Here is a 24,013-nt window from a genome sequence, read left to right on the forward strand (position 1 = left end):
ACCATGGGATTTGAAGCTTATACCCCAGAGCCATTTGCTACTAGCCAGGGTATTGGGACAAGGTCAAAAGATTGTTCCACCCACCGACCAAATTAAAATAAATCACTCTAAACATAGCCCCCATTCATCTCTCTACACTAAAGAACCTCACTTACTTCTCATTTTCTAGAGTCTGTTTTAAAGTGTGGCAAAACAAACAACCACTCGAGTTACTGTGGCTTCACTACAAAATATAGACTCGTCATTTTCCACTCACACTCCTTTTGTTACTCTTCTGTTCAAACAATTCAGCTTTTTCTTTTCCATTCAGCTTGTGGCATTTTAAATGTGAAGATGAATTTACACAATTTTCACCATAAATCCTATTCAGGGGCTGAAGCAGCTCACATTTTTTTCTACTCTTTTTGTGAGTGCTCACATATACGTCTTTATATATCCATAGAGTAGGTAGCAGGCTCTCACTTTAAAGCTTCTTTCCTCATGACCAATAGTTGGCTACTTTACAAACTTAAGACTGGCATGTAGAATTCAAAAACAAGGGGGATTTGGTAAAACAAATATCACTTGGGTTTGCTTCAATCTATTTTACCTTCCTTACAAGATATAATTAGGCATGGAATATTCTAGTTAATATTATATGCATTTCTTTTATTCACTCTGTTCTATGTAGTATAAAATTCAATATGAGAAAAAAGGAAATTAATTTATTTACTGTATTCTTTTTGGACTGATGCTGCAAATTTGAATAAAAATGAAATGCCTACAGTACAACAAAAGATATTTTTAAAAGCACACATTTTATTAATTACAGTATAGCAACAATACACTTAGTACAGATCAAACAATACCAACTAAGGACACTTATTTAATTCAAAGATCAAGTCTTGCAAGATAAGAATTAACTCTCAAATTGGTCAGTGAACATATATCTGCCATAGCTATTGTGACTAGATATAGTGGTCGAGCAACTTCCTGGCTAGCACATAGATTGGTACAGTGGACTTATTAGAAATGAACTGCAAACACAGTAAAAACTGGATGTTTCTGAGCCGTATTGGGAAGGAAAGGGATATATTTAAAACTCATTTCCCAGGGAGGAGTCAATAACTTGACCTCACTTTTCCACCATTGAATAAAAGGTTCCTGTCATAGGAATGTTCCCTCCAAATCAGCCAATCCCTACCAAGCAGTTAAATGTCCTCAAAGGGGGCAGATGGAAAAAGCATATGGTTCATTGTGAAGTACACTTAGCTCCCATTGATTTCTTCATGGCAAATCAATATTATCAAAGCTAGCCCGTAATGGCTTACCAGTAATTTCTGCCTCCCACACAGTTATTGAGCCACTTACAGTGGTGATCGAAGTCCGCAATGCACTTATTACAGGCACTACAGTGTTTGGCTTTTGGCCCTCTAAAAACAAAAAGATATAAATAAAATGGAGTAAGAATTAGTCAGCAAAACAGGCCACACTTATGGAGACACGGGCAATCTCCAACAGACAGATGTCTTATAACAGGTTTATATATTACCCCCCCAAAAAACAAAAATCACAAGCAGTCCAAGACACATAGCCCTTCCCATCCCCCCACGATTCCTCACCCCTCTGCATTCTAATCAGGATTCCTCTGGCTGTCCTCCTCTCTGGCATGGCCACCAGCAAGGAGCACAGGAGAGACAGTCTCCCTGCTCTCAGTTTGTGTCTGATATACCAGGATCCCTTGGCGGGTGGGAAGAGCAGGTAAAGTAGGTAAAGTCCCACTAAGGCTATGTCTACACTACGGCTTATGTTGGCATAATTGATGTCACTCATGGGGGGTGAAGAAATCATCTTCTCCCCCCTTCCCTGAGTAACATAAGTTACATCAATTTAAGTGTTGGTGTGGACAGCGTTGTGTGGGCCAGAGAGTTTCTCCGGTCGGCTTACAGCGGCTACACTAGAGAGCTTACAGCAGTGCAGCTGCAGCACTGTAAACTCTCTAGTGTAGCCAGGCCCTAAGTCTCTGCAGAGCTTGGACGGAGCATGCAGTCATGGTGAGGACGGACAATCTAGAACAGGTCAGAGCTGTGAGTAGATGGAGCATGCTCAGGGCAGACAGACTCTTTGGGAATTTAGCTGCCACACTCTTACAAGTCTCTACTAACTGTTTGCGAACAGAGATTATTCAGAAGTATGTAACTTGGCCAGATTTGGGCTCATTTTCACAGGGATAGCAAAAAAGCACATCCCAGGGTAACCCTCCTGCCAAATTTCAAGTCCCTGCTCTGAAAGGACGGACCCTCAGAAAAAAGGTTTTTGAGAATTTTTTTTCCCTAATAAACGTGGACAGCACAATATATTTCCCCCTGTTCTCAGAAACAGCCGAATCATGTTAGCTGAAACATTAAAATCACCCTGGAGCAAACCCCTGGTATGGAAAATTTCAGCCTGAAAGGTGAAGTCTGTGAAAATTAAAAGCAATTGAAAATAGGATCTTATAAGGGAATTGCCAGGCAACCTCAACTATAGATGGTGCTAATTCAAAGCCACCAATTTCTTACTAACAGGTCAGTTTCTCTCTAACCTGGCCAGCAGGAAAATGACTTCACAACAGTAAAGAAAAATATAAAAGTCTCTGGATTTAAAGAAAAACAATCCTGATCTTTTTGATACGTTTTTACTGCATAACTTACACGTCAACTTCACAGAGATAACAGTGCTGGTTCTGAATGACGTGTTTGTGCTTGCCTCTGTCAAAGACTGGCATGGGGCTGCTGTAGTTTTTCTTGGCCAGTACATTTTGATCTGCTGGGTCAATGGTGATAGCAACAAGGTGAGCAACTAAGTGATGCGCAAAAAGGATGCCGATCACCTGCGTTATTGTTAGTTAAGGAGAAATTAAGTGTTTAGGACAAAGAAAACACACAAAGATGAAGCTCAAGAACATACCCCTTTCAATAGCTTTTGCCCAACACATGTCCCTGTGCCACTTTAAAGAGTCCCCCCCCCTTATTCAGTGCTTGTATTTTTGAAGACAAAGGAAGGATAAACTGTACTCTGACTTGTAAAATGGAAGAAATGTAGGTCTAACTTCCATGGCCTATGTTCCTTCTCTCCCTCACCTCCCAGTTGCCTGTACACATTTTCAATATTACAAATGAGTAAAATGCATTTCAGTTTTACTTTATCTTAACAGGAGGGACAACTACCTCTCCCCCCCCCCCCCCACTTTTAACTAATAAGTAGCATGCCACAGTATCAAGAGAGTTAGGAATGGAAGTCACCAGGTTTATCTACTAAGTTAGTTTAATCCCCCTGACAATACAGGATTGTTCTTGGCAGCACATTTTTTTGGTGTTTTGTCCAGGCTATTTTTGTAAGTCCCAAGATAATGGGGCCACCATTACTTCTTTTGAGAAACTATTCTATAGCCGAATACAGCTCATCTTCAGATTCCCCCCCCCCCAATTCAGTATAATTTTACCTCTTACCATTTCTATTCCTTACCTATGAGTTATGACAGATGCCTGTAATTACTGCCTAATATTTATAAATAGGCACTCCTTCAGACTTCAACATAAAGAAGTCCTGTAGACTTAACAGAGAACAAACTAACAAGGTTCTATTCAAGTTACTCTTGAAACCTTTTTAGACTCAATTCACCCCCTCCCAATATAAAAGCCACAGAGGAATTCTTGGGAGAAAACACCAAAAGGATTTCAGTACATTGCCCTGATAGGAATCATATTTTACCCACACTCCAGGGTTGCCAACTTTCAATTTGATCACTAGTCTCATAATATTTGTTTTTTTCCTTAAAGCCTTAGCTCCTGGAGCCAGCTGATTAAGTGAGACTTTAGGAGAATGGGTTGGGAACCACAAGCAAGGACCATGGGACATGAACTGGCAGTCAGGAACTTACTGTTACCCCTTTCCTGAGAGGTAATGATACCGGGCTTTGGAATGTGCCAGTTACCTGTTAGAAATGAAGTTAGTGACAAAGATTCAGGGTATTTCTTACTCCCATTTATTTAGTTACAAATGTTCACACAAGTCATGTTTACCTGGGATAGAGCAAACAGTTCCAAGAAGTTCACTTGCAAAAACACCAAGTCAAACTATCGCCTGGCAAAGCAGCTCCCTTTCTAACCCTTGACTGATCTGTGTCCCACTTTCCGCGCACTGTCTTTTCCACATCTCCCTACACTCTCACCTTGCGAACTTGTCAGCCCCAAATCACATGGCACGACCACTAAAATTCCAAATACCGAGCATGAATATTCAGTCTCACCTGAACTAGCTAAGCACTTTGTCTACCTGCTTTGCAACATAAGAAAGTAGTTCAACTATAACCAGATCCCCAAGTATTCCACAGAATTCACCTCTTGCTACAGAAGTTAATTGTGCAATCACTAAGTACTAACACAATAGCGAGAGGCAAATGGATTATCTTTTTGCACTGGCTGATTCTAGTGATGATTATCCCCCCCCTACCCCCTCCTAAAAAAAGTCAGACATCAACCCTTGAGCACCACACAGCGAACAGATTATTTTGTGCTAGGTTTAAGTCACAGAGAGAGTTATCAAACTGCTGTAGTTTCATAAATGAATTCTGCTCGTTTACTAAACACTGAGAATAGCTGCCACATCATGTTTTTGTTTTGTTACCATGGTAGCAATTACCAATACTTTTGAAGAGAATGAACACTGTGACATGACAGAGAAGGACAATGGGAAGGTGTGTTTTCTTAACCAGAGCAGGAAGTCTCATTGTGTGCCCCAAAGCAATAATTTCCTACATTGTTTAAAGTCGAATTATTTTCTATTAGAAACAGAACAAGCACTGTATCACAGTGCTAGATCTGATTCAAGAGTAAACAAAGCCCAGGGAGCTAGAAAAGACGTTACAAAACTTTGCCTCTTCACAAGTCTGTACTACAGTTTAAACTCTGAGAACAGAAGATGAGGAAACTCAGCATAATACAGAAACATTTTTGGTGTGATACACAATAAAAAAAATTGCTGGATACAAAATTTCTAACAGAGCACCAGTTTGGGTTAAATCTTCTTTCAAAGATTTAAATCTTAGTCTCTGAGACTGTCTCTCCTAGGCAACATCAGGATATATTACATGATTTTTTTAAAGTTATTTTGAAAATGATATACACAATCACAGACCTAAACAACCAGCAGAATTCTAAAGTATCCCTGGCCTGTAAGTCTTCCTGCCTTAAGAAGGAGATAAACGAAAAGTCCTTGTGTATGCATAACTTGATCAATTTTTCACCTAGAAGTTCTTTAAATAGTAATTTTATTAATGGTGTGTTTCCCAGGTTCAGGAGGAAGTAGCTCTTCTACAGCCAACCGGTGATAGATATCATCTAAGCATTCTTCAAAAAACAGAGAGATTGAACTCTGAGTGCATGGGCCAAGAAATATACATACAATGTACTCTTTTTTTGTGTTTTTTAACCCAACATGCAGAGCATACCGCACAGCCCTCACTCCCTCAATAAGGCACAGTTTGAACCCTGGATCCAATCCCAAACACAGTTTCTTGTTCACCAGAAGGGAGCAGCTGGGAAGGTTGCAGGAACAATTGATGAGAATGACCTGTAGCCTTCCTTAACACAAGTTATTACCACAAAAAGCCTGTCAAAATATGTGTGTGTACCTGAGATCCATGAAGTATGCTTTGTATAGTCACACTTTTTATATCTTAAATATGCAGAATAAGCATTTAATAATGTGCCATTATTTTAAGATTACTTCTATTGAAGACTAAAATATTAGTTTTCCTCACCTATGTTTTTATGTAATTGCAGCACTTTATTATATAGATGTGTATTTTTCATATAAAAAGTGATGTATTCATATATATAAAGCGTACATATACACTTCACACTCAGCTATATTATATACATATACACGGATTTCCTTGTATGTTACATAACATAGGCTTTCCAGCTATCCTGCTCATTGCATGCAAAATTCTTCTCAGAATGGTACATACAGTATCCAAAATTTTTCATTTAGACAACCATAAGCTACATTAGACTACGCAGTATAGCCTGACATCAGAAAGATAAAATCCCCATGAAAAAACTGACCTACCAGAGCAGCCATAGCAACAAAACTTCCAATGATGCATAAAGGGTCAGATCCTCAGCTGGGGTAAGCCATTGCAGGTACACTTAAATCAAAGGAGATGTGCTGATTTATACCAGCTGTGGATCTGTCCCAAAATTCTTAATTTCTATAAGATTATTTTTTATTCGAACATAAAGGAGAGCAAAAAGATTATTTTAATAAGTTTGAACTCCTCATCTGACCTACCACTTTCTTCCACAAATGCAAAAAACCAATTCAGTTTGAAGTGAAAAACATTTCTTACTTCACTGTCAAAAACTAAAAATATAAATTTTATCTTCCATTGTTTCCCAAAATTTGGCAGTTCTTCCATTAGAAGTCTGAAATTTTTATGTCCTAGTTTGCGTTTCCTGGACCTCATCAGGAAACATAACAACATGATGACACTTAAAATCAGCCTTCTTTTAGTTTCGAACTTGTTTCTAAACACACAAGTTTAGATTCTTATTAGTTCTTATTAGATTGCAAAAAATTAAAGTTCTAAGAAGCCACTCCATCTACACACCCCTCTAAAATTTCTATATCTTGGGAAACAAGAAGCTTTTTCTATGGTTAAGAAAGGTTCAACTTTCACATTTAAAGCTATTAATGATATTGAGAGGGTCATAAGAGGATTACCTTGATCAGCTCCTCCTTAAAGTCTAAAGCCAAAGGTGGCAGTGCTGGATTTATTATGAGCAGCCTCCAAACTGATGCATAGCAACATTATCTTGAACTATTGTACTGGAGAGGGTCCTATAAAAATCTGCATATAGGTTTTAATTTGAATGATTGTGGTCTTTAAAGAGATCTGTATGAGCTCTCTCGGTTTGTTCTATAGATATGCTGTAAATTTTTTAGTTATTACTATCTGAAATAAAATGCAAAATTTGATCAAAACACCACATTGAAAATGTGATGCCCACGTGCTTAGTGTAACCCCTTCCTCATAAGATCTAGATGAACTAAATCCAGCCAGTAGATCATCTGCTCAAGAGAAAGACTCATCTTTAGAGGGGAAAAACACCTCCAGACAGTCTCTCTCACCTCTGCCCATGTCACTGGGACTTAGCAACCAACTCCTTCCTTAGTCCTATATTACCATGAAAGTGCCTTATCTTGGAAAGTCTTTCAGAGAGGGAATGACCCCCAATTCTAGTCAAATCAGGATAAAAAAAAAGCTGCAATTTATCAAAGTAAAGGGAAGGCAGAGGAGAAAGGAAGGCAGAAATACACTTCTCTCACACACTTATTAAAAGGCGAGGGGAACCTTCTCTAAATGAGGGGGGAAAAAATTCCAAGGATTCTCAGACTCCCCAAATAGTCATTTATTTTTCAGAACTTTCAGAAAACACCCACCTGAACCTCAGGGCAGTAACTCTCCCTTTTCCCCAAACAAGCCTTAAAATCCACTCTCTAATATGCAAAAATAGCAATTTCCTTAACAACAACCAACCACCACCACCGAAAAAAGCCCTCGGTTGCTCTGTTCCAAGGACCCTCCCCCCGGCAATGACAGCACCAGCAGGACCCAGTAAGGACCTCGGCAGAGTGGACCTCAGCAAGGCTCTTATTCTTTTCAAATGTGTGAACATGGTATGCAAATTGAATTTAACAGCTTTTTTTTAAAAAAAAAGTAGGAATTCTTATTTCCTATGAAGTAGGAAAAAACAAAAAAATCTTTGTTGTAAGATTATATTGCGTTTCCAGTGTAAATCTGACTTTGACTAGTAGAGGAGATAAATGGCATCACTAATGCACTGTTTTCCATTATAAACACAACATTTGACTACACAAGTATTTCATCCCTTACTGTAAGAGTTATCATGCTGTTATAAGAAAACTGTATTGACATCATATCACTTCCTAGCAACAATCTATGTTTGGTATATAAATAGTACATAAATTACTGGTGTATTGATGCTTTCCCTTTCATAACATTGTTAACTTTCCCCTCACCTCCACCCTCGCCATCTCAGTCAGAGGAATTTCAAACCAGTTTCAAGTGTCCCTGTTTGGAGGTACTATAGAACTGAAGACCCTGATTCACGATTTAATGAAGAGCAAGCACTATGTAAAGTAATCTGATTAGAAGCTGCTACATGTTACTGAAAAGCTCACTATAAAAACGCTAGCATTTTGTACGTTTGCTATCCACTCTGAGCAGTTACTGCTGAGTTGAGTTTTGATTCTGCAATGTGCAGGATGCCCTTCAGTCAAGGAGCACTGCAAGTGAACAGTACACCACAGAGTTGTGCCCCAAGTCTCTTTTGCATTAGACCCGGGGTGGGGGGTCAATCTTTTCAGCCTGAGGATCAAACATAAGATTTCACAAAGGTCCAGGGGGCTACAATTTGTACTTGGGAGAAGATTTTCTTTCCTGTTCCACTCTTTCTGGAACACTCAGGCCATGGCTACACTTCAGAGCTTAGAGTGCCGTGGCTGCTTCGGCATAGCTGTGCCGCTGCTAGCGCAGACGCTGTAAGCCGACGGGAGAGAGCTCCCCCAATCAACTTAATTACTTTGGCTCCTGTGAGCGGCAGTAGCTATGTTGGCGGAAGAAGCTCCCCTGCCGACATAGTGCTGTCCACACTGATGCTTAGGACGGTGTAACTTACATCGCTCCGGGGGTGGCTTACTCACACCTCAGCGACATAACTTGTACTGACTTAAGCTGTAGTGTGCACATAGCCTTAAGCCGCTCGAAAGGGGTGGCAACTACCCCTAAGTCCCCGGCTGGGGATTTCTCAGCGGGTGTGGAAACAGCGTAGTGTGCTCCTACACCTCTCTCTCCCTATAGCCCCTGGTGCAGAGGGCATCCCTGGGTCATGAGGGAAGGGAGAAGGGATGGAGGACACGGCTTACTCTGCTAGCATGTGATACTTTGGCATCTCAGGGTGCTTTAGTCTGCTCTGGGACAGAAAGTCAGGGTGCAGTAACTAGTTGCTGTTTCTCAGCTTTTTTCCCCCCCTTTCCCGTGAGCATTCCTGGGTGGCTGGGCCAGGGAAGGACTTAGCTAGGCACTTCCCCAGGCTCAGGCAGAGCCAGTCAAGCACTTATTCTGCTCTTGCTAGGGCTCCCACTACCCTGGAAGGGAGCAGCCTGAATGGAGCAGCCAGAACTCCCTTCCCCTTCCTCACCTATGATGATGGATACACTTGTGTCACAGTAAAATTAGGCAAAATTCACAGAGCAGTCATGGTAAAAATGTACAGTCAGGGTACAGTCACGGTGGGGCTGAAGCCAAAGAAGTCCCAGAGATGTGATTTGGTCATGGTATCCGTGACCAAATCACATCCTTACCTATGACACAGCAGATGCTCAGAACATTCCCAAGTTGAGATCTGTGCTAGAGCTGGCCACAACTGTCAACCAAAAAAATCCTCTCTTTTTGGTGAAGAAAAAAAAAAGAATGCAGATTTGGTGACAAAACATTGTGCTGGATTATTCTGGTCAATAAAGCCCCCTAAAAAATGCCCCCTGCCTCCCTCCAAAATATACAAAGTGTTTCATTTTGATATGTTTGTAATGAAACTTTGACTTTTTGTCTCTAAACAACGTTTTGTTTAGAAAATTCCTTTAAAGTTAAAAAATGCCTGAAATCAAACCAAAATGTTTTGTTTCCAACTGAATGTTTGTTTGACACACAACAAATCTTTCAGCTTTTTGATTGCCGAATATATATATTTTTTTAATATTTTGATTTTGGGACAACCCAAAACTAACTTTAAAAAAAAAAAAAAGTTTGGAATTGCCAGTGAACCAAAAACTATCAGAAATTCACCCATCTCTAACCTGTGCAGATCCTAGGGCTGCAGAGGAGGGAGTGAGAGGTGGCACCCCTAGTGCTGCCTCCCCATAGTGACAGAGCTGATTCAAAACACTTCCATTTAAAAGTCAATCAAATGCCCGATGACTCATGGGGTGGACTTGCTCTGCAACTCTTCCCCTTGGACCTCCTATCCCATCCTCCATGGGGCAGGATCCATCCCCTTTAGCCACTGGGAATGTTGGGAGGTATGCATCTGTCTCACCAACGCTGTCCATGGAGGTAAAATTAGCGCCCTGTTCCTACTCCGTACTCACTACTCCCCTCTTTATACAACCAAGGATCACATTAGCCCATTATTCCTTTGCGGTAAATAGTTTTATGGTTCTTTATTTCCAATATAAATAATTTTCCAAAAATTAAAAAAAAAAACAAGTGACGGAACACCAAATTTCTGTGGAAGGTAGGTAACTCTGGGCTGAAGTGAAATGTATGATTGGGAATGTTTATCAATACACCAAAGCGTCCTTCAAAGCCGTGGGGAATCTATTGCCCTCCCCCGCCCTCCAACTGCTGAGCAGCTCATAGTTTAGAACAAGGCTCACATCAATGGCCTGATCCAAAGCTCACTGAAGTCAATGGATAGACTCACACTGACTAATGGGCTTTGGGTCATATCCAATATTAATTGTTAAAGACAGATTTTTTTTTTTTTTTTAAAAGATGGTCTTTTGCAGGAAGTGAATTTTTTATATAAAAACAACTGTAACAAAACCACCCTCACTAAGTGTGGTTAAATATACAATCGGGGAAACGTAATTCACTCCTCTAATGCACTAACCCTTATTTATAGCATAAGCAGTGTATATGTAATTTTAACCGAGAACCTATGCAGAGCATGTGTTGGAAGGGGAGGAAATAAAAAAAAAAAAAAAAAAAAAGGATACAGCATAGGCAGCATACTTCCATCCATGTGGAAGCAAAGGTATGTAGATCCCAAACCCTACAATGGCCAGGTATGTGTAAAACAGCAGAGCAACAATCTGAAAGGTGTGGAGTGGTAAAGACCAGCCGTTCACCCTGGAATGCTGGGGTGGAGAAACCAAGTCATTTCTACTGTTCAGCTGTTCAGGTCCTGTCCGCCTTAACCTCCTGCCATAGCAGTTCATCTGCAAGAAAGCAAAGAGAACTTTATATTCCCTATTCAAAATCTCTTCTGTGCTCTTCAGAGTAACAAAATAAATGCTACAACATAAAGGGTAAGGGATGCGGACAAAAAATGCTGTAGCGTTCTCTCAACATTTCTCTGTTGTGCTGCAACATTTTCTTGTTAATTCTGCTCTTGTACAAATAAGCATACTGAGTTTATCTTCCATCCAGTCTCAAACCAGACCCAATATGCAAATTACATCACACTGATCCCCTTGTCTACAATGAGCTGTATAATACAAGTCTCTTGCGAGGGAAGACAGTTCACTCAACAATTTAATCATAAACCTTTGATAAGCGAAGCAGCTAAGCTATCACATGGTACTGATGGTAGGTATCTTGGCTATACAGGCAAGGTTCTACAACTATTAGACAACTCCCAATTCTCACTGACACCAATACTGTATTTATATTCTGCTTAGTTCTGTTCCAGTGATGATTTCCCTACCCTCTTTTTCACCTGCTTATTTCTTCAGCATTGCAACTTAGAATAGAATAAATAAAAATCCACTAGCGTTACAAGTGTGTGTTCAATATCCCTTCCATAGTCTCTCTGGAGCACTCTAAAGTAGATGGATCTCTCAACCCAGTGTGCAGGTCACATTTAAGAAAGCTCTTCTGGGAGGTGTCAGGGCATTCCTTTACATTAGATTGCACTATGGGAAACATGCAGTCACACAAAGGATACCATGCATGGCCTGCTGAGATGTGTTGCCACCTATGTAGAATGGGTTAAGAAAAAAGTAAGGTAAAATCCTAGTGAGTAAAACAAGCCTACATTTTTATACATTACGACAGTTATTACATGAAATGTCACAAAAGGAAGACATGAAGCTTCTATGATATGTATCAAATGTAGCCTAAAAGGATGCTCATCCTAGAGCAGGGGTAGGCAACCTATGGCACGCGTGCCAAAGGCGGCATGCAAGCTGATTTTCAGTGGCACTCACACTGCCCGGGTCCTGGCCACCAGTCCGGGGGGCTCTGCATTTTAATTTAATTTTAAATGAAGCTTCTTAAACATTTTAAAAATCTTATTTACTTTACATACAACAATAGTTTAGTTATATATTATAGACTTATAGAAAGAGACCTTCTAAAAACGTTAAAATGTATTACTGGCATGCAAAATCTTAAATTAGAGTGAATAAATGAAGACTCGGCACACCACTTCTGAAAGGTTGCCGACCCCTGTCCTAGAGTATGTGGTTAGGAGGCTGTTTGATTTTAACTGAAAAACAAAACAAAACACTGAATAAGCTACCAAGCTAAAAATATTATTATAATGTCTGCAATCAAGTGTTCCTAGATTCTTAAAACACACATATACATTATCAATTTTAAATATTCATATGCTATGAAAAAGTTAAATACATATATTAAAACATAAGCCACTAGTGAAAGATACGCAAATTTGTTTTTCTTTAATAACCAGCCAATAACCAAGAATGATCTCTATGCTGACAAGAGCTTTGATTTGATTAAACAGATACAAATTCACTACTACTAACATCCAAGGTGACTGAGGGAGAGATAGTAACAGACTCTTTTCAAGCCTTAAAAAACACTTAACCAACCAGTATAAATATATTAATACAAAAAATGTAACTAACATATACAGAGTACTCACTTCAACCATTTTTCCTTATCTTTACATCTGAAGCTTTTCTTGCTGAAGGCTGAAACCTTTCTTTGCAAAGAAAGAATCAAACCCTTTCAAACAGGATTTCTCAATGATGGAAACAAAGTTTTTCTTACAGCATTCTGCTGCTGCTCATCAATGTACATTAGTGTATTTTGCACACGGATTTCAAACCACTGGTCTTCATTTATGTTAGGGTATTGCAGCATACAGGAAAAATCCCCTTTAGCTTCAGGGAAGAAATTTGGTCTTAAAAGCAGTTTTGTCCTGGAGACTGCTAGCAAATGCCTGTCGAAGGATAGCCCAGCACATTTAGAACCTGCAGTTATATAATGCTCAGCAGAACTGACATAGCTCAAGTACCAAATTCTTTGAATTATTAATAAGAGAACCTCCTCCAGGCACAAAGCTTCTCAATGCAGTGGTCATACAACAAATACCCAACATTTTCAATACTTATATGCCTGCCTGCCCCAAGGAGTCTTTACAGCTTGTATAAATACCTGCTGAAATTCTGTTTGAAATCTAAGATATAAAGCCAAACACAAACCAAAGTATTTTATTCCAGGATTGTGTAATTTCACAGAAACCTTAGTAAAACAAACTGAAACTAACACACACCTCTGAAGGAATGTTTACTTCCTGTTCTTTTTTTGTGGCGTTTTAGCCACATCGTAAAACTTTAGGGTGTGAGTCTAGAAAGTGCTAAGCTTTGGCTTAACAAATTTGACGTCAGTGGATGTATTACCATACGTTTCCATGCAAGTTATGGCACCACTAAACACTTTTGAAAAAACCCTTTCTTAAGGGCTTCTGGTAGTTAGAGACCTACTCCCAGGTGATCACATCCAAACTTACAATTGAAATACTGTGTTTACAGTTTCTAGCTTACACAATTTAAAATGTACTGTACTAAAGGCCAGGAAGGCTTTTATTTAACCATAGCATACACACACAAATATGAATTTATCACAAGTACATATCACATTGTATAGAATTATAACTGGTTACATTCTGCATTTAGGGTTGCCAACTTTCAACTCCACAAAACCAAACAACCTTGCCCCGCCCCCTCACTCCATCCCCCCTCACTCCATTGCTCGCTCGCCCCACTCTCACGCACTCGCTCATTTTCACTGGGCTGGCTCAGGGAATTCGGGTGCAGGAGAGGGTTCGGGCTCTGGCTGGGAGTGCGGGCTCTAGGGTGGGGCCAGAAATGAGGAGTTCAGGGTGCGGGAGGGGGATCCAGGCTGAGGCAGTGGGTTGGGATGCTGGGGGAGGGCGGTGAGGGCTCCAGCTAGGGGTGTGGTCTCTGGTGTGGGGTCGGGGATGAGGGATTTGGAGTGCAGGAGGGGGCTCCAGAGGGGGGTTTGGAGTGTGGGAGGGGGCTCTGGGCTGGGGCAGGGCTGGGGGTGCAGACTCTGGGGTGGGGCTGGGGATGAGGGGTTTGAGTTGCAGGAGGGGGACCTAGGTTGGTATCGAGGGCTTCAGAAGGTGGGAGGGGGATCAGGGCTGGGGCAGGGGGTGGGGTACGGGAGGAATGTGAGGGCTCTGGCTGGGGGTGCAGACTCTGGGGTGGGGATGAGGGGGCTCAGGGCTGGGGCAGGGGTGCAGGAGGGGTGTGAGGGCTCTGGCTGGGGGTGTGGGTTCTGAGGTACAGGAGGGGGCTCCAAGCTGGGATTGAGGAGTTTAGAGGGCGGGAGGAGGGATCAGGGCGGAGGCAGGGGGTTGGGGCATGAGAGGGAGTCAGGGGTGCAGGCTCCGGCGATGCTTACTTCAAGCAGCTCCTGGAAGCAGCAGCATGTCCCCCCTCCAGCTCCTAGGCGCCGCTCCCAGCCAATGGGAACTGTGGGGCAGGCGCCTGCGGATGGGGCAGTGTGCAGAGTCGCCTGGCCGTACCTCCACCTAGGAGCCGGAGGGGGAACATGCCACTGCTTCTGGGAGCCGCGTGAAGCCACGGCAGGTAGAGAGCCTGCCTTAGCCCTGCTGCACCGCCAACCAGACTTTTAACGACCCGGTCCGTGATGCTGACTGGAGCTGCCAGGGTCCCTTTTCAACCTGGCATTCCAGTTGAAAACTGGACACCTGGCAACCCTATCTGCATTGCTACCCAGGAATGGTTGTTTCAGTTTTGCTGCCTAGATTGACAGAACTAAACACACTTTTGATGACATGTCTGGCAAATTAGAGGACCACAAATTTTAAGGAGCAAGTACATTTCATACTTGTCTGTATAGAACCTAGACTGCGGTTGGTGCTATGCAATTAATAAGCAGGGCTTGAAAACCCACCTGGCTACTCCCCACTGGTAAACTGGAAGCTTTCCCCAGTAAGCATAGGGGCCTAACCCATCATTTTCTGTACAATTTAAGCTTTCATTTAAAAACCTTACAAATGTGAAGAGTGTAAACTTATGCACTGCTGTCTTGTTGAGTCTGCATAAAAACCCCTGCAAATCCTCGGCTGCAGGTCAGAGCTTTGCCAAACAGCAGCAGATCAGAACACTTGATATTTATGGTAAATATAAGCAGTGATTCTTTGCTGTTATTCAGAAACGTGGGCAGAAGTGAATGTGTCAAAAAATCACGTCAGTTTCAAATTGCTGCTGCATCTGGTGGGGAAAAAAGGAACTATGAGTAGAAGCAACAGATGTAGGTACTGGAGTTATTTACAGGGGAGAAATTCCCCTAAATGCAAAGGCTGTAGGACTGGTAAAGTATCAGAGATCTTTTCTTCATACCTCCCAGTCACAGCAGCAATGAAATTCTGTGTGGAAATGTAATTTGGGTGAAAAGCAGAAGGAGAAGTGAGAAAAAAAATCCATTCTTCCTTCCAGAAGCTGGGGGGAGGCATTCAAGTGTGACAGAAATCTACTAGTCAGCAGCTCATATGAAAGACATTTACAACCAAGATCTAGACTGCACAAAAATAGAGGCATCCGAAAGATTAATAAACCATTATAAATTTATAAACCCTCCTTCCTAACAGAAAAAAAGAAAAAATGAGGAGTCCCTGCCCAACTATTTATTGCCATTTAATACCAATAAAGCACTCAACTTTGTACAAGACAAAAGTGAAGACTGACAGAAAGAACAAATATCAGAGGGGTAGCCGTGTTAGTCTGGATCTGTAAAAAGCAACAAAGAGTCCTGTGGCACCTTATAGACTAACAGAAGTATTGGAGCATAAGCATTCGTGGGTGAATGCCCACTTCGTCAGACGCACTGGGTCTTCACGTCTGACAAAGTGGGCATTCACCCACGAAAGCTCATGCTCCAATACTTCTGTTGGTCTATAAGGTGACACAGAAAGAACAAAGTGGTACAAAGGAATAAGTAAGAGACAAGAGTTGTCAGATGAAATCAGAGCTGGTTGAGAAAAATTCAAAATTCTGATGAAAAAGGCATGTCAAAATATTTATATTTCATCCCATCCAGCACCTTGGTAAAGCTCAGCTCCATCAGAGACTGGGAGTGGTTGGGTCATTACAAAACCTAAACTTAATTTCCCTAATACTAATTTCTCCTTACTGTTACTCACACAGTCTTGTGTTTTCCAGGGAAAGGGCCAGATCACCTGCCAATATCGCATGCAATGGTGGGATTCCTACAAGGCAGGTGGTGCAAGTATCACGGAGCAGATGGGGCTCAGAGTGCTCACCTTATTAACATGGAAATTTCCTATACCCAGCCAAAAGTTCCTTTAAGAAGAATCTAGAGCAGTGGTTCTCAGCATTTTTAGGCTCATGACCCATTTGTAAACTTTGATGCCCTGTTGCGACCCAGTAAATAGCATCAATGCAAGAAAATGTCTGGTTTACTAAATATTTCTTACCCACACTATATAATACACAGTAATGTAATAAGTACTAAGTAAGTACACTGTGCATACCATAGTGGCTGCTTCTGCCCTGCAGGGCTGGTGTGGCTTGGCTCCCCACCTTGGTTGTGGCACTGCAACCCCAGAGGTGGCAGCACCACACAGCATTGGCCCGGTGGGCAGATTTGAGAGAGTTGTGTTGTGGCCTGGTATATGGGGGTCACTGCACCACACACTCTAATTCTGCCGGCTTCTCCCTCTCCCCATGTGATTATGGAGGCACTGTGACCGTGCACCAGGATGCAATGCGCAGAGCGTCAAGCTGAGCTCAGCCAGCCCAGCAGAGCCACTGCTGTGGAGTGAGTTCAGGGTGGGATCTGCAACCTCGCACCTCCCAGGGCCTAGTCCCCTCCAGGGGACACACCCAGGCCTCTCAAGTGACCTTTTGACACATTCGCATGACCCAATTTTGGGTCTCAACCCACTTGTCGAGATACTCTGATTTAGAGGACCTGATCCAGACAGGCTACCTAGGTCTGTCTCAGAACAGAACCATCTCCATCTCCTTCCATGGAGAATTATTCTAAGAGCAACGAAGAGGGGAACAAGGCCAGTGAGTTTGAAGATGTCCTTCACATATCTTCCTTCCACCGAACCAAATGATATCCCTCTTCCAGTGCCCTCAGTATCTTCCCTCATTGTCCTCAAATTGCTCCTCAAAACCAAAACCAACTTTTTATTTTGATTTCCATCACCAGCTTACACTCCCGAGCTGGGAAACGTCAGTAACAAAATATTTAACTCTTCCCACTTTTCCCTTCCTTTATTTATCATCTTCATTGTCTAAAGTTGTTTGATGTAGATCGTAAGTGCCTCAAGGATGGGACCATTTATTTTTGGATTTGGGGTTGTTGTTTTTTCAAGTCTTTGTAAAGGTCCATACAAGGTTAGTGAGAGAGCCAGTGTGGTCTAGTGGACAGGGCTCTGGACTGGGAACAAAGAAATGTGTTCCATTCTATGCTGTTCCACTGACCTGCTGTGTGAACCTGGGCAAATCACTTCATATCTCTTGTTTCCTCTCCCACCTTTTGTCCATTTAGACTCCAAGCTCTCTGGGCAGGAACTGTCTCTCACTATGGGTTAGTACAGAGGTGGGCAAACTATGGCCTGCGGGCCACATCCAGCCGGCAGGACCCTCCTGCTTGGCCCCTGAGTTCCTGACCCGGGAGGGAGCCCCCGGCCCCTCCCCCGCTGTTCCCCCTCCGCTGCAGCCTCAGCTCACTGAGCCGCTGGCGCAATGCTCTGGGCGTTGGAACAGCGAGTTCCTGGGGCAGAGCAGCTGCGAAGCTGGGGCCTGACCTGGTGCTCTGTGCTGCGTGGTGTGGCTGCCTGTCCTGGTGCAGCCGCGCCACCAGCCAGCGCGCGGTAAGGGGGCAGGGGTGGGGGGTTGGTTAGAGGCAGTGATGAGCTCCCAAAATCCTAATAACCGGTTCCGTACCAGGTCCTCGGCAGCACTTTGGGGGGGAGGGGGTGTGTCTTCGCTCCGGGTTTTCGGTGGCACTTCGGTGGCGGGTCCTTCAGACCCGGAGTGAAAGACCTGTTGCCGAAGACCCGGTAGGGAACCGCCCGGTGAGTACAAGCCCCATGTGCCTTTCCCCCCCCATCCGACCCCCACCCACGTCCTGCCCCCAACTGCCCCACCCCCTACCCAATTCGCCCCGCTCCCTGTCCCCTGACTGCCCCGACCACATCCACCACCACCCCGACAGACCCCCGGAACTCCCACGCCTACCCAATTCCCCCCCCCATTCCCTGTCCCCTGACCGCCCCCCCCGAACTCCCTCCAACTGCTCCCTGCCTCTTATCCAACCCCTCCTCCCAGCCCCAGCCTGGCCCCCTTACCATGCTGCTCAGTGCAGCGTGTATCGATGCCACCTGGCCTGCAGGAGCTCGCAGCCCCACCCCCTTACCATGCCGCTCAAAGCGGCAGGAGGCACGCTGAGGCTCTGCGAGAGTGGGGGGAAGGGGTCGGGGGAGCCTCCCCAGCCGGGAGCTCAGGCGTGCCGGACAGGACAGTTCCGCGGGCCACGTAGTTTGCCGACCCCTTTACAACTGGTTCTAAACCGGCTTCTAAATTTAACAACCGGTTCCCGTGAACCGGCTCCAGCTCAACACTGGTTAGAGGGCAGGGGAGTTCGGGGGGTGGTCAGGAGCTGGGGGTGTGGACAGGGGTCAGGGTGGTCACAGGGCAGGGAACAGGGGGGTTTAATGGGAGCAGGGGTCCTGGGGAGGCAGTCAGGAAGGAAAGGAGGGGTTGGATGGGGCAGCGGGGGGGCAGTTAGGGGCGGGGTGTCCGGGGGCGGTCAGGGAGAAGGGGTGGTTGGATAGGGCAGGGGTCCGGGGGAAGGGGGGGGGACAGTCAGGAAGGAGAGGGGGGGTGGATGTGGGGGCAGGGGGTCTGGGGGCAGTCAGAGAGAAGGGGTGGCTGGATGGGGCAGGGGTCCCGGGAGGGCAGTCAGGAAGGAGGGAGGGATTGGGGGGCCATCAGGAGGCGAGAAGCGGGGGGGGGGCAGATAGGGGGGGCAGGGACCGGGCCACGCCTGGCTGTTTGGGCAGGCACAGGCTCCCCTAACTAGCCCTCCATACAATTTCAGAAACGCCTTTGCGGCCCTCAGGCCAAAAAGGCTGCCCGCCCCTGGGTTAGTACAATATCTAGCACAATGGGGCCCTGATTTCAGTTGGGTCAGTAGATGTTACTGTAATATAAATACGCAGCACTATTCTATCCATGCAAACTATTCACAGTAATAAACAAATGTGTGCTTGAGCACGCACATGTGGTTTATTATAGATTTTCAATATAATCTGTAATGGCACATTCATTTTCTTATCCGCAAGTCAAAGACACGGAGAGGGAGAAAACACTGCCCCTGTACTACAGGCAAATCTCACACACATTTACTTAAGTGTGACTTGGATTCTTCATAGATTTAATATATTATATGCAGGGCTGGTAGCGCCATCTATTGTTAAGGTTGCCTGACACGTCCCATTACAAGACCTTGTTTGCAGTTACTTACAACTTTGCCAAACTTTTAAGTGTTTGGGCTGAAATTTTCCATGCCAGGTGCCTGCCTCAGGCTGAATTTTTTGGGCTTTTAATGTCTCCCTTCTGGACTCTTGCAACATGGAGGAGGAAGCTGCCCAATTCAAATGCAGAGGGGACGAAAGTCAGACCTGGGGAAAGGTGGGGTGGGGGGAAGTATACTGGGAGAAGGAGCCTGGGAGGAGGGAGACATCTTGACAAGGTGCCAGGATGCAGGGGGAGAACTGGGATTGGCTGGGCAAAGAGACTGGGGCAAAGAGCCAGGCGGCAGAGGAAGGGACGAACAGGAGTGGAGAAGACCAGGCCTGGGATGGGAGACTACTCCTTGCCCAGCCAGAACAGATCTGTGTAGCCCAAAAGCTTGTCTCTCTCACCAACAGAAGTTGGTGAAATAAAAGGTATTACCTCACCCACCTCATCTCTCTAATCTACTATTGCCGTCAGATACACTTTTACTTTACAGGGCAGAGGTCGGAATGATTGAGCTAAATGTTCCAACCATGCTAATGACCCATGTGGGTGTCAGTTATGCCACATGATGGAACTTCTGTCTTTTCAGTTTCAAAAAACCAGGAAAATACAAAAACTGTATTATAAGAACTTTATTCAGGTTGCAAAGTCAAACATTCAAAAGTTAGGAATTGCCTGAATTAAGATTGCCGGTACACAGATGATTTCACGGTTAAGGCAGTTGACTGCTGCCTTGGGGAACTGGATTATATCTCTGCTTCTGCCAGATGGTTCATACATGTTGACAATCAAGTCACTAGTTTAACGCAAGTACGCTTAAGTGACCACCAGAGGCCAAAACACTTCCTATAAATGTGTAAATATTCATTGTGCCAAAGAGAGAGAGAGAGAGAGAATGAATGAATGACTCAATAGCCTGGTGATTAAGACACTCACCTGGGAGATAGGAAATGTGGATTCAAACCTCTCTCCTGAATCGGGGAGGGACCTTGCTCCAGAATGGGGAAATCAAACTTAACCACTGGGCTAAAGATTATGAAGGGGGACAGATAGACATAATTTGCTGGCCCTAAAAACAAACAAAACTTTTCCGCAACACAAGCTATGGGGTCAAATATGCAACTAGTTTCTGGTCGACCCAAGAGTTCATTTTTCAGTGAATAAACTATTTGCATGAAAAATTTCACCCAGCTCTATTAATGGATTATTTTTGCTGCCTACATTCCTAGTCTGTAAATGGGGACAATACCCACCCTCTCATCTCCAACAGAAGCGTTGTGAAAATAAATTGTTTGCTAATCCCTCCTATTACAGTGATAAGCACCACAGAAAAGCCCATGAGGAAATTAATAATTCTGTTTTCAGAGCATGGTTCAAATAGTGCAGAAAAAATAAGGCCCAAGGCCACACACTGAACAATGAGGATGAAACAAAATATTCAGTAGGTGCCTGTTAGCATGTGCACTAAATGATGCAGGGCCCTGTGGACAAAATAGTATCAAATCATGTAATTAGAGACTGTATCACAAGGTGTACACACAAGGGGGCTGAACTAAGGTTTCACAGGCAACCTTAATTCTGCCTGTGACAGGCTGGGTCACAGAAACCCCCTTGGGACTGCCACCTGATGTGCTGAGACTACCTCTGAGCCAGTTTTCCCTGGCAGCTTGGGACTTCAATATCCTGTCTTTTGAACCAGACACGCTAGCCTGCTGCAAACACAGACACAGGTCTGAACCACGTCCCCCCAAAACTGCAGACTAACTGAAAACAGCTTAGAAAGAGTTCCTGTCTCTAGCACCCAGACACTCAGTTCCCAATGGGATCCAAACCCCAAATAAACCCGTTTTCCTCTGTATAAAGCTTATACAGGGTAAACTCATGAATTATTCGCCCTATATAACACTGATAGCTGTGCATATGCACAGCTGTTTGCTCCCCCAGGAATTACTTACTTACTCTGGGTCAATTAATAAGCAAAAAGTGATTTTATTAAGTATAAAAAGTAGGATTTAAGTGGTTCCAAGTAATAACAGACAGAACAAAGTAAATTACCAAGCAAATAAAACAAACACACACAAGTCTAAGCCTAATACAGTAAGAAACTGATTACACTGCTCTACAGCCAAAATGCTTCTGAAATAAATGTAGTCAAACTTTACTAATTCTGGGTCACTGAGAATGAAAATGATGCTTAAAATTGTTGATTGGCTCTAGTTTTCAAGATATGCTATTGGATCAGTATATACGACCCTTGACTTGGGAATGGCGGAGGATAAGTGAGTTATAAAGGGAAGGGATCTCAATTTAAACCAGAAATGACTAAAATACATCTTTGACTGGATCTATGAATAAATCTATGACTGGGTTTGGACAGTACTTGCTTTTTAGGCAAAACAATGAATGATGCAATCTGAAGCTGGTATTGCGTCATACATGATATGAATTGCATCATGTTATTGCTAGAAGTCATGGATGATGCAATCATAACGAAGCTTACATCACTCTGCTGAACAAATTGCCCTATTTCAGCTCTAGAAATCATACAGTGTCGTGCTCTCTTATTTGTCAGTGTTTGATTTTGCAAAGACACATATTTCTGTTTAGCCAAAGTGAGCAGAGATGCCTCGTACTTGTGTGAACATTGCAGATAACTTCTGCTATGTTTGTGGTGAAGTGACTTTTGCATCACAAAAGCACAGTATAACCACTATGATTAAGAAAGCCTATCACCTTTATTTTGGCTGCAAAATTGGAGATCAGGACAAGAGGTGGACCCCACACATATGCTGCAACACTTATGCAACAAATCTTCACCAGTGGTTGAACAGGAAAAGGAAACCTATGCCTTTTGCAGTGCCAATGATTTGGAGAGAGCCAACAGATCATACCAGCAATTGTTACTTCTGCATGGTGCCTCCAGTTGGGAAAGGTGTGTCAAAGAAGAAAAAGTGGACTGTGCATTATCCAAACATTCCATCAGCTATACGCCCAGTACCCCACGGAGAAGGACTGCCGGTTCCTGATGCACCAGAATCATTCTCACTTGAGTCAGACGAGGAAGAGGATGAGGATGAAACTTCGGGTCCTGAACCATCAATGTCACAGGACCCACATTTTCTCCCATCCTGTCCTCTGAACCACACCTCATAACACAAGGTGAACTGAATGACCTTGTCAGGGATTTGGAACTACCCAAGAGTAAGGCAGAGCTGTTGGGCTCCAGACTACAGCAGTGGAATCTCCTGGCAGGTGATGTTAGGGTTTCCATGTCCCGTGACCGTCAAAAGGATCTTGTCCCATTCTTCTTCATGGAAGGTGATCTTGTAGCGTGCAACAACATCGATGGTGTGATGGCAGCCCTCAACATCGTTCACGATCCAGATGAGTGGAAGGTGTCTTTGTTGGTCCTCAGATTCGTGAACGTCTTCGAGATGATGCATTTGACCATGCCACTGTGTGGCAAGGAAAAGATGGCATGGAAAGCCTTCCAGTTAGTGGCAATAAATTTTCTCGGAAACAAGGCAGACAACTACAGGTTGTTGCTGGAAAACCTCCTCAAGGCATACAAAAGCCTTGGTTGCAACATGTCACTAAAGATACATTTTTTGCACTCTCATCTAGATTTTTTTCCACCGAACTGCGGAGCAGTGAGCGACGAGCACGGCGAACGATTTCACCAGGACATTGCAACAATGGAGAAACGCTATCACGGCAAATGGAGCCCATCAATGCTTGCAGACTATTACTGGACAGTGACAAGAGATGCTCCATTTAATGAATACAAGAGACAAGCCAAGAAGCGCTGAGTAGACACTGAATAGGACTAAACTATGTACAGAATAGTTTTTTGCCTTTTGTTTCATAATAAATTTTATTTATATAACCCTTTTGCTGATTTTTAAAGTGTTACATAAACAGGACAGGTGAAATATTATCATGTAAAGCAACCACAAACACATGAAAAGACCTAGGTTTACAATTTATGATTAAAACTCTACTATCTACACAATATACATAGACATAAAATGTAAAAACTTAAATATCTTAGAAACAGTAGCCAATCAATTGTTTTAATTGTCATATTTGAATTCAGCACATCAAAATACATAATAAATAGCACATTTTATCTCTGAAACAGACGACTTCTCAAAAATTGTAGACCAGTGTTACAGATAAACCTCACCCTCAGAGATGTTCCGATAAGCTTTTTTCACAGACTAGACTTCTTTCTAGTCTGGGCCCAATCCTTTCCCCTGGTACGGTCCTTGTTCCAACTCAGGTGATAGTTAGGGGATTTCTCATGACTGCAGCCCCCATTGTTCTGTTCCATCCCCTTATATATCTTTTGCATAAGGCAGGAATCCTTTGTCCCTCTCTGGGTTCCCAC

General features: G+C 43.5%; 1 protein-coding gene across 2 annotated transcripts in view; it reads right to left on the reverse strand.

Moving 5' to 3' along the window:
• Nucleotides 1-24,013, reverse strand: part of LOC117872699 (probable palmitoyltransferase ZDHHC11) — a 75,592-nt gene that overhangs the window by 35,098 nt on the left and 16,481 nt on the right. Inside the window, exons 1-4 of one of the 2 annotated variants that reach the window (XM_034761427.1) lie at nucleotides 12,717-13,056; nucleotides 10,825-11,046; nucleotides 2,673-2,851; nucleotides 1,311-1,412 (exon numbers count right to left, since the gene is read on the reverse strand). In XM_034761427.1, coding sequence (XP_034617318.1) covers nucleotides 1,311-1,412; nucleotides 2,673-2,851; nucleotides 10,825-11,046; nucleotides 12,717-12,725 — 512 coding nt within the window. In that variant the 5' untranslated portion in view covers nucleotides 12,726-13,056. Of the gene's footprint in view, nucleotides 1-1,310; nucleotides 1,413-2,672; nucleotides 2,852-10,824; nucleotides 11,047-12,716; nucleotides 13,057-24,013 lie in introns of those variants that run through there. The other variant, XM_034761426.1, reaches the window with a different exon arrangement.

The sequence above is a fragment of the Trachemys scripta genome, chromosome 2 (genome assembly GCF_013100865.1).
Source record: "Trachemys scripta elegans isolate TJP31775 chromosome 2, CAS_Tse_1.0, whole genome shotgun sequence".
NCBI classification, from domain to species: Eukaryota; Metazoa; Chordata; order Testudines; family Emydidae; genus Trachemys; species Trachemys scripta.